Source organism: Neolamprologus multifasciatus, chromosome 3, assembly GCF_963576455.1.
Source record: "Neolamprologus multifasciatus chromosome 3, fNeoMul1.2, whole genome shotgun sequence".
Lineage (NCBI taxonomy): Eukaryota > Metazoa > Chordata > Actinopteri > Cichliformes > Cichlidae > Neolamprologus > Neolamprologus multifasciatus.
In genome coordinates this window covers 47,371,689-47,389,943 of record NC_140441.1, presented here as the reverse complement: position 1 = coordinate 47,389,943, position 18,255 = coordinate 47,371,689, and the positions used below count along the sequence as shown (strand labels likewise).

Genomic DNA, 18,255 nt, shown 5'->3' with positions numbered 1-18,255 from the left:
CCTTCAAAATATTCTGCAGTCGATCAAAAACTGAAGCAAACCATGAATCAACATGAGAACATGACCTGATGCTGCTGAAGTGAAGCAAAGTTACAGAGGTTTGATTACAGACACAGCTGAGAGTTTGTAATCTGTCATCGTTTTTAAAAGGTTTTAATTTCTTCAGTATTGAATAGCAGAAATGAGGCTTTGTTTTCGGAGGCCCACAGCAGTGAACACAACAGCAGACTGGTGCGTAATAAGCAGTGAATAATGCAGAAAATAGATTTTTGAAGGTAAACTGTTCTTGAAGTACACTGAGAGAGAGAGAGCTGTGCAGGAAGTAAACGTCAAAGTCAGAGAGAATTCATGACGATGTTCATCAAACGTAAAGCGTAGTTTGGATCTTCTTTTGCTTTTGGTTCAGTCAGTTTTGGTTGGATACAGATGAAACCTGCAGCTTCAGGATCTGTGAGCTGTCCACTTTCAGCCCCGATGGCGTGTCCGTGTACGTGCCGTCGAGTGAACGATCCACGCTCTGTGTTTCCATCTTTGTGTGTTTAGCTGCTCTCATTTACTGTTTTATCTGTTTGGTTGTTGTTGAAATACTTTTGGGAGCTTTAACCTGAGATTCTGGCAAAATACATTTATATTAAAAATCGATTCAGGATTGAATGAATCAACATCGCTTTATTCAAATTAAAACCATTTAAAGAGGAAAATCCATTTTTTTACACCCGCCTCTAATGCTGGGTAATGTCAGCTGGTCCATGTGCAGCTGGCTGTGAGGCTCAGGGAGCGTCTACAAAGTGCAACACTGAAAGAACATCATCCATAAATATTGAGTAATAACTGGACTCTCATACAGCGAGACTCAAATGCCTTTAAACATCAGCTTATCCTGCTTATCCAAGTCCAACACCGAGTTTGTAAAAAAATAAATATTTTTTTTTACTAAACCTTTATTTAACCAGGGAGATCCCATTGAGATTAAAAACCTCTTTTTCAAAGGAGTCCTGGCCAAGATAGGCAGCATCAAGTGTCTCACAGTTACAGAAATTACTCAAACACAGGCAGCAACAACACACATGCAACAATAAGTGAAAGAATACAAATAAAATAAAATTCAATAAATTTCAATTAAAAATAAAAGATCAGTTAAAATGACAATCAATCTAATTGAAACAGTTGCATGTTATGGACTTGGCCTCAAGGATTCGTAGTTTAGATTTAAAAGCACTTAATGAAATTAATTCAGTCATTTTCCTTCTGCAGTTTGTTCCAAGCCGAGGGTGCTAAATGGACAAAAGCTCTTTTACCAAGTTCAGTTCGGGCAAATGGAACAGAAAGCAACAAGTAACCATGCGGACGAAGAGAATACCGACCAGCATGTTTCATTGCTAGCACCTATATATGTTCCCTGCTAGCAGGGAACATATATCGGAAGGCAACAACCCAAGTATCGCCTTATATATAAAACTGTATAAATGAGAGTTCCTCCGACTTACCAAAGCCGGCCATCCTACCTGAGAGTATAACTCAGAGTGGTGAGTCTGAAATTTACGGTTAGTGATGAACCTCAGAGAAGCACGATACACAATATCAACCATTTGAAGACATTGAGCAGAAGCATTCATATATAGAATATCACCATAATCCAGCACAGGCAAGAATGTTGCAGCAACAAGCCGCTTCTTTGAATTAAAAGAGAAACACAACTTATTTTGAAAATAAAATCTCAGTTTTAACTTCAGATTTTTTACAAGATTCTCTACATGTGGTTTGAAGGTGAGCGAGTCATCAATTAAGATTCCCAGATATTTATAGGTGTGAACCAACTCTATTTTATTACCTTCAAGAGTGGTTACTGATGGGATTATTTGGGCCAAATTCCTTGATTTAGAAAACAGCATGAGCTTTGTTTTGTCTGCGCTGAGAATAAGTTTAAGCTGAAGTAATGAGTGCTGGACAGCAGAACAGGCTTTCTGCAAGGAATCAGTGGCTTGGACAAGAGTTGAACCACAGCTGTAAATAACTGTATCATCAGCATAGAAGTGCAAGTTTGCATCTGGCACATTTAGACTAAGATTGTTTATGTAAATGATAAATAGAAGGGGACCTAATACTGAACCCTGTGGCACTCCGTTGTGCACTGTAACAAAGTCAGAACATAGACCGTCAGATTTAATTCACTGAGTCCTGTTACTGAGGTAGTTTGAGAACCATGCCACTGCTCTCACAGAGAGTCCTGACTGGAAGAGTCTAAGTTTTAAAATACAATGATCAACAGTGTCAAATGCTTTTGACAAATCAAAAAAAGGGATGCACAGTGTTGTTTTTTATCAAGTGCAATAGTAATATCATTTACCACTCTAATTGCAGCTGTGATAGTACTGTGATTCTTCCTAAAGCCTGATTGATAATGAGATAAAATGGCATTGGTGTGTAAAAACTCCTTTAACTGCTCGCACACAAGAGATTCAAGAACTCTGGCCAGCACAGAAAGATTAGATATTGGTCTGTAATTATTTAACACTGCTGGGTCGCCCCCTTTTAATAGAGGAACAACAAAAGCTGATTTCCACACTGAGGGAATTTTATTCGTATCCAGTGTGAGGTTGAAAAGTGTTGTGAGAGGCTCTGCCACAAAATCAGCTGCCAGTTTCAAGAAGTAAGGATCTAGTAAGTCTGGCCCTGGAGATTTTCTAGGATCTAACAGTTTAAGAGCTTTACAGACCTCCTGCACAGAGAAAGGAACAAAATTATATGGCTGACCAGTGTACACCGGAAGGTTTGTGCCGGATTTTACAGAGACTGGGTTTAGAGAGTCAAACAAAGAGCCAGAAGATATAAAATGCTTGTTAAAGGAATTCATCATCTCCTTCCTATCATATACAGGAACAGAAACCTTAAAAATATAGGTGGGTAGAGTGTGGGAGCTTTTACTCACTGAAAGAGACTTAATGATTTTCCAGAACGTCTGTGGATTATTTAGGTTCTCAGTGGTGACAGACAGATAACAGATAAAAACATGTTTGTCAATCATTTTTTTTGGTTTCTGAGGAAAATGATTCAGTAACCTGCTGGTTATACAAAACATTTCATCATATTTCCTCAAAACCCTCTTTTGTCTGACCATTTGATCCCACTTGAATTTGCAATAAAGGATCCACAGAGTTTGGTGACAATAATGACAGTAGATGTTTGTGTGAAAGTGCTGGAAGCAAATTAGTGTGTGATGTTCTTTCAGTGTTGCACTTTGTAGACGCTCCCTGAGCACTGGTCTCACAGCCAGCTGCACATAGAGACCAGTGTTGTTAGTCCAGGTCAGAAGATGACTTGTTGGAATGAAAATGAGCTCGTAGTTTGTCTGCTTTAATAATGTGACTGGAAAAAGGTGTTGGACTTCAAATATGTCCATTTCTTTCACACTTCACCTTTAAAAGTGAAGCCTTGTGGTTCCTGGGAGGAAAAACACGACTTTTTCAAGTCTTTGTCCTGTTTTTATGAGAAATGTACGACTTTAATGTGAAACATTCACAGGTTTTTCTCTTGTTGTGTTTGTTTGAAGCTGCTTCCTGTTGGCTTCAGCTGTTTGGAGTTTCCATTTTCTAAACTTCTACATTCTGAACCTTCTTCAGCTCTGAACAGATGATGAAACACTGAATGATTTCAAGCTCACACTTTGTCTAATAAACTCACATCTTTCATTCTTTATATAGATTGATGGACTGTGGTTTGTCAGAGATCAGCTGTAATTATCTGGCAGCAGCACTGAAGTCCAACCCCTCCCATCTGAGACAGCTGGAGCTGAGCTCCAACTACAACCTGCAGGATTCAGGAGTGAAGCATCTGTGTGGTTTTCTGGAGAGTCCAGGATGTGGACTTGAAACTCTGAGGTCAGTCAGAATGTTTTAGTTGTGCTGAGATGAATATGATGTGAAAGTTGTGCTGACACTAAACTGCAGACATCAGGCTGTAATTTGTATATGAAAAAGTGCTTTGGCTCAGCAGGGATCAGCTTACAGGTAGAATACAGCTGCTGGATGGGATTAGCATGTCATAGCTATCTACCAAACTGCTAACTGGGGAATTTCAGGCCATCTTTGAATCATTTTTGCTAACTGTTTATTCAGCTTGAGCTCACAGGGCTGCAGCCTGTGCCCTAGCTGTCATAGGGCAAGAGGCGTGGTCCACCTGCACAGGTGAGCAGTCCATCACAGGGCCAACAGAGAGAGACAGAGAAGCACTCTCTCACATCCACACCTACAGCCAATTTAGAAGCACCAATGAACCTAAGCAGCATTTCATTGTACTGTGGGAGAACATCCAACCTCCACAGAAAGGCCAACAAGCTTCAACCTACAACCTTCTTGCTTTAAGGCACTAGTGCTAACCACTTTTCCCCATTTCAGCCCAAATCCTGCATCTTCCTGTTTCTGACTCCAGGCCAGCTCCACTAACACTTTCTCATCAGACACTGCCACCTAGTGGAGGAAGTCTTAGTTCCATTTGAAGCTTCAGATTACAGTTAGTTCCTTTACAAAGAGGTGGAGGTGGTGGGGCCACAGCACCATCATCACTGAGTGCCATAGGACTCTTAACCTTTGTTTTCATATGCTGGGAACTTCCTGTTTTTCCAAGGAGGACTGGAAAATGTGTGAAAATCTCCCAGTCACTTCCTCACAGCACACTTCAATCATTTCCCTCCCACAGCATCAGGACCAGGGCTTTTTCTCTCTCTGGTCCCACTAAGAGATTTCCACACAAACACCTCATCAGTGGGACTCTCAGAGCTACCAGCCCTTTGCTACAATCACAAAGCTCTTCATTGAAATCAATGATATCAAAGCTGGAATCAAATGAGTCCAAGTCTTCTGCTGATTCAGCATCACATTCATCTTTGCTCCTTGTTCTGCATCCCCACCATGGACTTCATTCCTTTCCAAGCCAGCCTTGAGTGTCCTTTATTCAGCTCATCCTCTGCTTTACTTTTACACCTGATTTTAGCTGCTTTATCTCTCTTTTAACAAGGTTCTGTGCCTCAATCTTTTTCTTCTCTCCCTCATAACAAGACAGCTTCTTCTGCCTGAGAACATGTTGGAGTGATTTACTAATCCAGGGCTGCTTATTGGGGAAAATGCTTCCTGTTTTCAAAGTAATCCCCATTTTCCCAGAAAGAAATGTAAGCAGAAATCGATGATCTAAGTGAGAACATGAGCCTTTAAAAAGTCCCAGTGGGTGCAGTCAAAGCAGTCCTTCAGTCCCAGTATAGAGTCTTTGGTCCAGACTGGAACAACTGTGTGCCCAGTTTGAGCTCTCTTCAGTCCTGTGACCTGATAGACCCAGAGGGGCCATCACATCACATTTAGAAGCTCCCCTAATGGAGCCACAACACATGTCCAATACTTAGTCTTGTTGGACCAACTGGAAGAAATGATTCAAGGACTTAGTCACAGAACAGAGATTCAAATCTCCAAAATCCAACTAGCTGCATCAGGACATATAGTCTGAAACTCTGCACAGTTTCCTGTTAGAAGCTGCTTCCTGTTGGCTTCAGCTGTTTGGAGTTTCCATTTTCTAAACTTCTACATTCTGAACCTTCTTCAGCTCTGAACAGATGATGAAACACTGAATGATTTCAAGCTCACACTTTGTCTAATAAACTTACATCTTTCATTCTTTATACAGATTGATGAACTGTGGTTTGTCAAAGATCAGCTGTGATTATCTGGCAGCAGCACTGAAGTCCAACCCCTCCCATCTGAGAGAGCTGAACCTGCGCTGGAACAACCTGAAGGATCCAGATGTGAAGCAGCTGTCTGATCTTCAGCAGATTCCAGACTACAGACTGGAGACTCTGGTGTAAGTAGAGTGATGGAGTGAGTGGGTGGTGCTGACAGCAGTATTGTACTAAACACAGTCAGTATGAAACAAAGATCCAGTGTTTCCTGTAAAGCTGCAGCTTCTCAGTGAAGCTGTGAGAGGAGAATGGTGACAGGCTTCAGGATTGGACACAAACACTTCCTGTTTCTGACCTTCATGGTCACCATAGTGACGGCTGACGCAGTCTGATCAAACACTGTCAACAGCCAATCAGCTCTCTGAACAAAGCAGCACGCAGACCAATGACTGCATTCATTTCCAAGTTTAAAGCAGTGAAGAACACAGTCTGTAGGTGAGGAAGAATTTAGTGAGAGCAGATGTTTGGATGGAATTCCTCCAGTTAACAGCTGGAACCGTCCATCTGGATTGTTGGGCTTGTTGTTGGGGTTCCTACAGAGCTCAGAGTGGACACACCAAGGTTCTTCTAATGAATGAAAGTCCAAACTCAAACTAGGAGGGAAAAACATTTTCATCAACTTCAATAAAAATCCAAAGATTAGAAAAAGTGAAGCAACAATGAGTCCTAGTACAGTCCCAGCACTGAAGTCCCTGCTGCTCTTTATACTGGATGTGCTGCATCACTGACTGACAGCTGATGAAGAGTCTCTGGAAACACTCGTTTATCTCCTCTGCTCTTCCTCCTTCTCTCTGCAGGTGGAGGCGAGGATGGTAAACAGGACGGTGTGTGTGCTGAGAGAGGAGGAGCTGTGTCCTGATGATCCAGAGAGGTTGAAGCAGCAGCAGCTGGTGTGTAGAGACGCTCTGACTGGGCCATGTTACTGGGAGGTGGAGAGGAGAGCTTCATCCAGCAGTGACTGACAGAGGAATGAGAAGAAGTGCAGATGACTGTCAGTGCTGCAGAGTGAACTGCTCTGAGAACAGCTCCACTGTCAGACACAATGTAGAGTCCAGCATCATCCCTGTGTGTCCCTCTGGATCTGACAGAGGATCATCAGTGTATCTGGACTGCTCTGCTGCTGCTCTGTCCTTCTACAGTCTCTGCACAGTCTCTGTCTGACTCTGGCTTCAGACCCTCCTGGATCAAACTCACCTGGAAATACTTTCAAACATCACTCAATAGATTTGAATACAGAATATATTTGATATATACTGCAGATGTACTGTAGAGTTGCAGTTTGTCACTTGTAAATACAGTCTGTGAGCAGCTATGAGCTGAAAGATCTTTCTAGAAACACGAAATGTTTTCACTCTTCTGTTGCTTTTTCATATATTTCCACAAAATTAATATTGATCCCACCTGTCTCACCTGTTTCATGCTTTTATACATAATAACAGGACACGTGTGATCTGAGCGCTGCTGTGGTTGCTGTGCTGCACGTCTTCATTTAGATAACAGAGACATCTAGTGGTTCAGAGGGAGAACTGCAGGAGGTGGAGCTGTGTTTTAGCATGGAAAACTTTTTATCTTTTAGGCGCAGATACAAATATGACAAGTATCAGTGTAAGATACAAAAGGTCAAATCAGTTAGCAGAGGGAACAGTGATCACACAGCAATGTAAGAATAGAAACATAACAGTGAATCTGGACATGTATACAGATGGAAGCAAACAAACAGGATGTAACACTACATTAAAGCCACAAATGGGAAGAAAACAAACCCAAAGGAAAATATATTTGATCTCAGGAATCCAAATCAGATGCTTTAGAGCAGGGGTCGGCAACCCTGGGCACGCGTGTCACAGCTGACACGTGAAGGGTTAACTGATGGCACGACCATAGCTGGACTGGCCATCGGGCATACCGATGAGCCGATGATTTTTTGTAATTTTTTTTTTTTGTAACGGTATAAAGAATGGAAGGTGGTGGATTGGACGGATGCTGGTCGATGTGTAAAAATAAGTCAGTTGTTTGGTGGTGGCTATGGCGGAGCTTCCACAGAGGCAGCAGGTGGATGAGGGAAAGGGGAGGCAGGAGGAGCAGAGACCCGAGGCGGCCGCCTTCAAATGTGTTCTATGTTCTATGTTGGTCAGGTTAATCAAAATGGAAACTGTTGAACGTTTCAGAAGTTTACACATTAACCAACATGGTCCAGCACTAAACATCGCAAAGCCTTTAGTTTTTGGAGAGAGGATGCTGCCATCAAATTCAAAATGGGCTAATATTTTTCTTTAAATGTTTCATTTTCTCACTTTATTTAAAATACTGGTTTATAGGATTTGCAAATGATTACATTTTGTTCTTAATCATATTTAACACAGTGGATCAAATGTAGGGAAGTGGGTGTTATATTCAGATTGTGGGATAAATTTAGGAAATGTAAAACTTTTGATGTTAATGTTGTTTATTTGCAGGGTTTAAAAATAAATGTGTTTACTGTTTGAAACTCATACTTGGCCTTCTAGTCTTCATGGCTACTTAACCAAGCTAACAGGGTGGACAGTCTGAGGAGCTGGGAAAGAAAAGCGTCTGAACTGCTTTAAGTTTCTTGAAGACGTTTTATCCAAGAAGTTTCTTCAGTTCTGAGAGCGACTGGTGGAAAATCCCAGGTTTAGGTCCCATCGGCAAAGTTATGTGACATTAGTGACGTTTGTACTTTCAGCGTTTACTTGGTTTTAAAGCCTTTACTTTAAAATATACGCTGTTCAATAGTCGACCTTTATCCTACAGAGAATGTGATGATTTTATGGATAATTAAAGTCAGTCATATATCCCCAAAACAGCAAGCTGAAAGTCAGTGATGCTGCTTTGCAGTCCTGAATATCACGGCACAAGCAGGATTCACTGCACTGTTAATGTTAGCTATGTTATATTGCTGCCTCTGTTCGGTGGCGTCGAGCCAAACGAACTTTAACGTGTGTTTGAACGAGCTGACGGTTCACTCGTTAAGCTGAAAGAAAGATGCTTTAAGTACCTAAAACATTCATGAATCTGATCGATCAATAATATCTTCCCAGCACTCGATATCTCATAGTTTTACATATCAGCCAACATTATTGTCTACATGCTCATAAATATAGAAGTGACTTGGCTATTATAACATATTGCAAGTTAAAGTAATACTGCACTGCACGTAAAGTAAGTAACATCTTGTATGAGGTGATTAGGGTCAGCAGTACTGTGTATGGGAGCCTAAAGCAAAGTTAACTGCACCAGTACCAGCTTCACAACATGTTGTATATTATATGTTTCTACTTTTTTGTAATATGTCATCTGTCATGTTTAGATGCAGTGACAATTGTACATTTGGAGTCGTGGTCATATGTGGTTTTTATATAGAGGGTATTATTTTTTTTAAATTGTCATTTTTTTCTATTTTTCTTGTTTGTTTGCACATCATTGTTGTGTGCATATTGCATATGTAACATTATTTTTATTGTTAATATTATTATTAGATACCAAAGATACAATTTGATTAAGGGTTTTCCTGTCAAAATGTCAATAAAAATGCAATTACACGCGTAAACAATAGGATCAAAATACACTTTTAAAAAGTCTGTTGATCAAATACTGATTTTCAAAACATTCTAGAGGAAAATAGAGATAAAATAATCTGAATACTAACAGTGATCTTGGATGATGATGGAGGCTTGAATGGATTATTCTGTTTCAATCAATAGGTTCATATCTATGACAATAATTTGATAAGTTTAACAGGTTGGTTTAGGCCTGGCAATACAGCAAATATTCACAAACTTTTGTTTTTGAAGAATGTTGATCTTCTTTGGGATGAAGCTATCTGGCAACATGACACAGCCCTTTAACCTCATCTGTATGTCTATCATGTGGCTATGGTACTGGGTTTTGGTTTGATGCATATGCAGGTTACAGCTGGGGAATGGCAGTATGTTGTGCATTGATTTGGCATGTTCAACCACTGTTACACCAAACTCTCTCACTTATAACATGATCAAGTCCTCTTACCCAGTGTCATGGATTTTCTGTAGTTTTGGGGACACATGTCCAAAGTCTGAGGCAGTAAGTCAGATCAAAGAAGGCAATGATTCTAAAATGGGAGTTTACTCGTGTCATTGTATATATCCAGGAATATGTGCCTGAGGATAGTTGTCATGAAATCAATATTAAATCAAAGTATTCCTTAATTACCACAGCTGGCATGAGTTCTCCAAAGCTGCCTGCTGTCTCAGGATCTGTCTCCAAAAAGAACCAGGGAGCGCTAACATGTTATGTTCTAAACTGATGAAGAAAATGCACATTAAACATAGTATAAACTTACTATGTTAAGTAATGTGAAGAGGATGCCTTTAGCTCCTATTGGGTTGGTTCCTTGATCAGTGCAATACAGAATCATTAATCGTGTTTGATGTAATGTCCTTAAAACACGTCAAAATGAAGCTCTGTAGTCTGTGTGGCCTCCACATGCCTGTATGACCTCACTACAACACCTGGGAATGCTCCTGATGAAGTGGCAGATGGTGTCCTGATGGATCTCCTCCCAGACTCCAGGACTAAAGCATCTGCCAACTCCTGGACAGTCTGTGGTGCAGTTGGTGGATGGAGTGAGACATGATGTCCTCAAATGGATTCAGGTCTGGGGAACGGGCGAGCCAGTCCACAGCATCAATGCCTTCGTCTTGCAGGAACTGCTGACACACTCCAGCCACATGAGGTCTAGCGTTGTCTTGCATTAGGAGGAACCCGGGGCCACCCGCAACAGAATATAGTCTCACAAGGGGTCTGAGGATCTAATTTCAGCACCTAATGGCAGTCAGGCTACCTCTGCCGAGCACATGGAGGGCTGTGCGGTCCCCCAAAGAAATGCCACCCCACACCATTAGTGACCCACTGCCCAACCATTATGCTGGAGGATGTTTCAGGCAGCAGAAGGTTCTCCAATATGTCTCCAGACTCTGTCACAAGTACTTAGTGTGAACTTGCTTTCATCTGTGAAGAGCACAGGGCGCCAGTGGCAGAGTTGCCAATCTTGGTGTTCTCTGGCAAATGCCAAACAACCTGCACGGTGTTGGGCTGTAAGCACAACCCCACCTGTGGACGTCGAGCCCTCATACCACCCTCATGGAGTCAGTATCTGACCGTTTGAACAGACGTGCATATTTGTGGCCTGCTGGAGGTCATTTTGCACAGCTCTGGCCTTTCTTTCCTACCCCACAGTACCTTTCCTTATCTTTTGTTTCCTACTCTTTTACTTAGTCTTTGATCACGGTTGTCTTTCTAGATAATTAATTTCATTTGTTCTGGGGCGAGTCACTGGCTCGGGTGCATTCTGGGACTGTCAGTTCACCAGTGTGCTGGCATGCTTCTTAACAAACACACCACTACAGCAAACTTCTCAGTTGTACTTGTTGATTTCTTCAACAAAACACTGAACAAAAATTTCCTTGTGAGTGTGCTGCCTGGTGCTTTTAAATTTTGTGATAATTTGAGCAGCCCATGAATTAAATTATGTTATTGTATCTGAACATGTACACTAGTCATTAAATTAGATGGGAAAGAATGATTCAGGGTAAACAACTGCACCAAGGGAATTACATTTTTCTTCTCAACATGTAAAATGTCTGTTGATAAGCAATTTCTAAAACAGACATTATAAAAAATCACATTAAACAGATGTGATTAACTTTTTATTTTACCAAACATAACATCAATGATGACACAATCAGTCTTCATCAGAAGTGCTCAAATCACTCTTAGCGGCATCGTCTGGAATGTCCTCCTCCTCCGAGTCCATTTCCAGGAGTGGTTGGTGGCTGAGGATTCTCTTGTACACGTCCTGGGGTGGCTGTAGCTCAGGTGGTAGAGCAGGTCATCTACTAATCGGAGGGTTGGTGGTTCGATCCCTGGCTTCCCCAGTCTGCATGCCAAATATCCTTGGGCAAGATACTAACCCCAAATTGCTCTCCGATGCATCCATCGGAGTATGAATGTGTGTGAATGTTACTTAGAAAGCACTTAGAAAAATGTGCTTGTGCGAATGGGTGAATGTACAAGTTGTGTACAGCGCTTTGAGTGCTCAGAAAGAGTAGAAAGCGCTATATAAGAACCAGTCCATTTACCATTTACCACTTTACTTTGAGCATTTCAGCTTTCAGTTCACTTTGTTGTTTTTAAACCAGGCTATGGAGTCCTTTCTGTGCATCCTCCGACATGTCAACAAGGGAGGCTGTAAAAACAACAAAACTATTAAATATAAGTAAAACAAACAAACAAACAAAAAAAACCACTTACCTCATAAACACAAGGAATTAGGATCATGTAATGAAACCTTTTTTTTTAAGGGAGAAGGCAGTGTTAGCTAGCAACCCAAATATAGGTAAGAGATCCAGTAAGACCCTTTTCTAGGGTAAGACCCTAGAAAATAAGAGCATCTGCTCTTAGAAAATAAGAGCATCTGCTCTTATTTTCAATCAATTCATCACCAAATGTATAAATAAATAAAAGATGTGCTTACAGTCTGAGGAGATTGTCCCCAACACCACAGATCGCATTCGCAACACTGTCCAGTGATGCTGCATGTCCCTGCAAAGGATCATCTCCTCCTCTCTCAGGCGCCTCACAGCCATCACCTTCTCAAAGACCTTTCTCTTTGTCCGGAGGTCAGCAGCAGCTACAGTTTAACAACATCAGATGGGAAAACATAGTAGCATATTATGATTCAAGAACAAAACATTCAACTGCTGCTCAGATACTGGGAGTTTGTTTAAAAAGGATATTTAGAAATCAAGAGCTTACGTTCACTTGTGCTCTGCCAGGGCCAAACGTCGGTCTGGATGAGGGCATCACTGGATACGATTTGCTTTGTTGGTTCAGCGAGCTTGTTGTAGTCGTCAACAGCAGCCGCCAAGCGTTTCTTCTCATCTAAGATGACCTTGTGAATTCTGTGTCGCCTCTTGTTGCCTGTAAATAATCATAAAAAATTCACACCTTCACATAATGCATATATTTACATTTTAATCTACACTCATCAATTTGTTTGCTAGAACAAATCACATCCAGCTTAAACAAACCTGGATCTGATTTTATTCTGTTTACAAAGTAGCTGTACAAGCTGTACAAACTGAGCATCAAACGGTCCATTTCAAAGAAACTGTGACACCATTTTGTCTGTAAAGACTTTGTGTTCGCACTCTGATGATGACGACAAGCTCCTCTATTCGTGCCTGCAACGCTCCAAGGCTGCCATCAGTTTGATCCGTTTCTAAGTGAGAGGAATATTAATCAGAACACAGGATGAGTAACAGTCACCAAACTACAGTGGACTCTGTAATCACTGACTTGATGATATTCATTATAAGACATCTGGAGCCTTCATGTGCTGCATTATCATGAGATAACAAGTATGTTGGTGTTCAGGTTTATAAAACCAACTAGTACAACATCACTTCAACCCAGGTCCAATCCAATTTGATCAAACGCAACAACTCTGCCATCAATTGTGCTTTTACAAGGCTTATTTTTCATTGTTTGTTGACACTGTCAGAAAGATCTTAATTCTAAGTTCTTTAAACTTGACAAATTTAGAAACTCACCCTTCCAAAATGGGCTGTTCTTTCATCCAGCACTTTGACAAATGCCTTAAGTGACATCCCTGGTGCAGCCTTCTTAATGTCATAGAAAGACTGAAAGACATCCATTGAAAACAGGGTGCAGAAATTTAAGGTGCCAGGCCAATATCCACCACCCTGGAAGTCCTTAACTGAGGGGGACCACATTAGGTCACAGCTGGTGCAGCTCACCACTGGCAGTGCAAGGTTATAACGGCCTTTAGGAAGGATAAGGAGAAATCCAGTCATGGCTCAACAAAGACATTCATTTTTTTCATGTTGTGAAGATTTCATGTTGTTTTCAAAGCGGTCTGGTAAATCCAAATGACCTTTGACAGGTGCCCACATATACTGCGGGCCGAGGGTAATTCAAAACAATGTAGCAATGTACAATTTGCAATAAAACCTGCAAACACATCTATTGTGTATGTACTGTGTGACAAAAGAGCAACTTACCATTTATGGTTACAAGAGCCACAATTGCACCGGGTGAAACCTCAACGTTACCTGCTGGGCAGTCACACACATGGTCTGGCCTTTGCACAGGCAACAGCTGAACTAACAGTAAAAACACACAATATATATAAAAAGAATTGGAAATTAAATGATACACAATAAATATACAATAACAGCACACACTCACAGTGCATAGCAAGAAATGCATAGGACTTAAAAACCGTACCTATTGGCTTGTGAAACTCTGATGAAGGCTGCAAAAACCCTCCTGTTACTGCCTCTCTGCAGACACCTCACAACTACTTGTTTGCCACACTGACACACACGGTGTGACTGTGGATCCAGAGTAGCTAACATATTGTCTATAAGACAAGGCCTGGCCTCTTTCCACTTTTGCGAGGACACCATGTTTCTGATCTCCCAGTGAGTAGCAGCTGACTCAGACAACGTCTCACAAGTCATGGCTGCGTCCTCTTCTCCACGCTCCAACAGCTGAAGGAGCTCCTGACGAAGCACCTCAGTTCCACACACTAACAGAAAATAAAATAAAGAAACTCTGCCACAAAGTGAAAAACACTCAAGGCAGTATGTTTTTTAGGACTGCACAAAAGCCCTGCCTAACTCAACTATAACAACAAATATAAAAGTAAACTTTAAAAAAGGAATCACAATATATAAAAGAAGGTAAAGTACCTTTTGTTGGGTTGACACTGGCAACATAACTAGGTTCTTCACGTGGACATTGATGCTGATCTGCGGACACTGGGGGGGAAAAGAGATTGAAGAATATTTACTTACTGAAATTCTTTGGTGAAAACAAGTTGCGAGATAAAATCAATGGTTGTGAGAATACTGACCACGTGGCATGCAACTAGTACTTCGACTGGATGATGGTCTTTGAGGAATAAAATCTCCCTGTCTGTCACGTTTTTTCCAGCGCACTGGTCTTGGCTGAGGTTCACTCTGTGCATCATTCTACACAATTAACGAGGAAAAAATGCAACACCTAAAATACATTCACGATTAAAGCAAAGATTATTAAATATCTTAAGTTAACCAACTTAATTTCACATAAACTTATATATAAAATTTATAATATATATATATCAAATAATATAACATTTACTACGTAAAATAAATTAGACAAGTGTGTTCCCTCTTTAACAATTGTTTCCACTACATCACATTAAAAGAAATGTTACCTGCATATCTTGAAGGAGTTTGTCAGCAGCTTGAAGCTCTTCCTCCAGCTCGAGATCCTCTGAATCACTCATCATTTTCGCAGAACTCAGTGACAAACACATAACTAACGCAATTCAAATGATTTTCAGTCTTGGCGCTCTGGTTAACGTTAGCAATTAACGTTAGCATCATCAGTTTGTAAAGAGCTAGCAGAACTCTTAGCGCAAAAACTGCTTTACGCACCATGTAAGGCCATTTTGCAACACACAAGTCCTTCAATGTTTGTAATAGATTTAATCCATCAACGTTGGATTAAATGGCTAATTCTGCAGTAGCCACGTGTAAACGTAACCTAGCAAGCATGCTGACGGTAGCTGTAGCCATTTTTAAATGCATTAAACCGTTTCCGAGATCAGTCACCTCTGTTTGTTTGAAGCTTTTATCAAAAACAAACTTTGAAACACACATCAAGGTATTACTTTAAACAAAGTAATCTTACATTTTTTACATACCTGCATTAGAATTAATCGATTCCGCCTCCTTTTTCTTATTCTTATAAACGGGCCTCTCCGTTCTCCCATCATCCTTTGCTTACACATGTTGCGTCTGATTGGTTGGAGCCGAGCGCATCCAAAACTAACAGGAATGGTGAATAAAACTATAAATGTGTCTTACGGTGTGTTCACACCGAACGCGATGGACGCGAATAGAGCGTCAGGTTTACATGTAAAGTCAATGGAAAAGCGCGATGACGCGCGATTGCGGGTCCCGCGAAAATTCGGAAGCAGATTTGCGTCGCGAAAACGCCAAAACTCGTGAAACGCGCGTCAGTGTAGCGCGTCTGGCGCGTTTGACTCGCGAATAAAACCACGCGCGTGAGTTTTTGTGTTGCATTTTGTGCATACGCGCGTTTCGCGTCTACCGCTCGAGTTGGAAAAATCTGAACTCCAGCGTCAAATCGCGCCGCGACAACCAATCAGGGGCCTGGTGACGTGGCTCTGACCTAGGTCAAAGGGGCAGATCCAGCCAAAGCCCTTCATTCTTCATTCAGTATGGAGGAAAAGCTAATCAGTGCCGTGGCTAATCACCCGGAGCTATACGATGCTAGCTACTACTTTTACCGAGACAGGAATAAAAAGGACCTAGCTTGGAGACACATAAGTGAGGAGATCGGGCAACCTGGTAAGTTCATTCCTTCTTTTTAATTTTCAGACTGACCCGATGAACCCGCGCAAAAGCTAGCAAGCCCGCCTACTGTCCCGCTATTTTCCCACTGATGTACAAATACCTTTCCGCTAACAAGATAATGCGTTTATTCAGAGGACATCTGCAGGAGAAAGTGGAAGAGCCTCAGGGACACATATAATAAGGAGAAGAAGGCAGAGAAGGAGAAGAGGAGTGGGTCTGCAGCAGGATCGGGGAGAAGATGGAAGTTCTTCGCGGTCATGGGGTTTCTGGACCCCTTCCTCACCCCGCGGGAGACAAGCGGCAATATGGTGCGGACCGTGGAGAACTTCTCCCCCGAGGACCAGGGACAGCCCGAAGAGGCAGCAGGGGAGTGTCAGTCAGAAGGTATGTTTACATTGAGTTAATGTAGGCAGTTAATTTATGCGTGTTGTCATACAGGAACATATTTTGTTTATTAATAAACAGTATACAGTAGTCCCGCTGTTCATCCGTCACTGCCTCGCCTTTTCGCTGATTTTTTTTATTGCACCGTACAGCTTTCAACTATGCGCATTGCATTCTGCAGCCCAAATGACAAATCTCCTCCGTGTCGTGTCTACTGCGCTTGCCAAACTTATCATGTTTGGTTTTGATAACCATCACGTCCAATAGAAAAAAACAGCACAAAAACACTCATAACTATGACCCTCATTCGGAAATAGACACCTGCACCGGGAGCAAAAAAGGCGCACAAAAGTGGCGGCGCAGACGGAGAAAAAGCGCGGCATAATACTTTTACGTTTTAAAATCGACAAAGGTTTTCACTTTGAGAATCAACTTGTGAGAACTGTGACTACTGTTCATGTGCTGCAATAAATGAGAGACCACTGTATATAATAATAAGTATATAAGTATATAATAATATAATATTCTCTATGACTATTGTCTTCAACCTGTTAACATCTAATATTGTCTTGATAGAGTCAAGTTATCATGCAGCAGAGTCCTCAACTGTCTCTTCTCCTGGCTCTCCAGTCCCTGGTCCCTCAGCTCCTGCTGCTGCACCCACAGGTATGAACATCAAGCACTGACAGCTTTTTACTCGCTTGAATTCCCTTGTGATCACCTTTACTAAATATCTACAACCAATCTGTTTATATCCTGTTTTTTTCAATTTTGAAAATGAAAATCTAGTAGCAGCCTTCTCATTACTTTGTGTTGTTTTGTGCTGTGTTTTACAGGCCCACAGAGGAGGAAAGCTCGAAGGCGGGCGAGGGACGGGTCCCAGGACGGTCCATCAGCGGTGGAGCTGGCCATCCTGGAGTCCCTAAAGAGGCCACGCCCGTCTCCAACAGAACATTTCCTCCTCGGCCTTGTTCCTGTTCTGGAGAGCATGCCGCCTCAGACACGAGAATTCGTGAAATTTCAAATTTATAAATTAGTTTTTGAAAACAGCACAGCTGTGTTAAATTTGGAAACATTGGACCCTAATGATCAGTAGTTTTCTGATGAGGCAGCAGCTCTCCAGGGCAGAAACAATGTTCTTATTTTTCTCCTCCTTCTCCCTGAGGCTCTTCCACTCCAAGCTGGGTCCTTTTTATTCCTGTCTCTCTGTAAATAGTTAAATTTCATATATTTATGATAAATGTTTTTGTTAATGAATTTATATATTTTTTCAAATAAACATTTATAATGACAAATGTCTCTGTTCTACTACACAGCAAATATTGGCACCCGACTTGACACAAGTAGAATTTATTTCATATTATACTAATGACAAAACATAATAATACAGTGGGATGCAAAAGTTTGGGCAACATTGTGAAAAGTAATTATTTTCCTGTACAAATTATTGGTTGTCACAATAAAAATTGTCAGTTAAATATATCATATAGGAGACACACACAGTGATATTTGAGAAGTGAAATGCAGTTTACAGAAAGTGTGGAATAACTTTAAATCAAGCAGGTGCATAAATTTGTGACACAAAAAAAGAGAAATGAAATAAATATTTAGTGTATATCAATGTGTGTGTCTCCTATATGATATATGTAAGTGACATTTTTCATTGTAACAGCGATTCATACAGGAAAATAATGACTT

General features: G+C 41.2%; 2 protein-coding genes across 3 annotated transcripts; one reads left to right on the top strand and one right to left on the bottom strand.

Moving 5' to 3' along the window:
- Positions 1-12,705: 12,705 nt before the first annotated feature.
- On the bottom strand, positions 12,706-15,112 carry LOC146523718 (uncharacterized). Of its 2 annotated transcripts, XR_014873093.1 has the most exons (6): positions 15,006-15,112; positions 14,661-14,778; positions 14,497-14,565; positions 14,030-14,333; positions 13,804-13,905; positions 12,706-13,565 (listed from the first exon to the last, which is right to left on the bottom strand). XR_014873093.1 is itself a non-coding variant. In XM_085154023.1 (5 exons), exons 1-5 carry the CDS (start codon positions 15,105-15,107, stop codon positions 13,866-13,868), a joined length of 633 nt encoding a protein of 210 aa, XP_085010149.1. In that variant the 5' UTR covers positions 15,108-15,112; the 3' UTR covers positions 12,706-13,865. The 2 variants fall into 2 exon arrangements, 1 of the variants encoding a protein (XP_085010149.1); XM_085154023.1 differs by having other exon boundaries at positions 12,706-13,905.
- A 925-nt stretch (positions 15,113-16,037) lies between these two features.
- LOC146523717 (uncharacterized) lies at positions 16,038-17,852 on the top strand. The gene is made up of 4 exons (XM_085154010.1): positions 16,038-16,167; positions 16,306-16,557; positions 17,134-17,223; positions 17,394-17,852. The coding sequence occupies exons 1-4, from the start codon at positions 16,038-16,040 to the stop codon at positions 17,651-17,653; spliced, it is 732 nt and encodes a 243-aa protein (XP_085010136.1). The 3' UTR covers positions 17,654-17,852.
- The last annotated feature ends 403 nt before the right edge of the window (positions 17,853-18,255 follow it).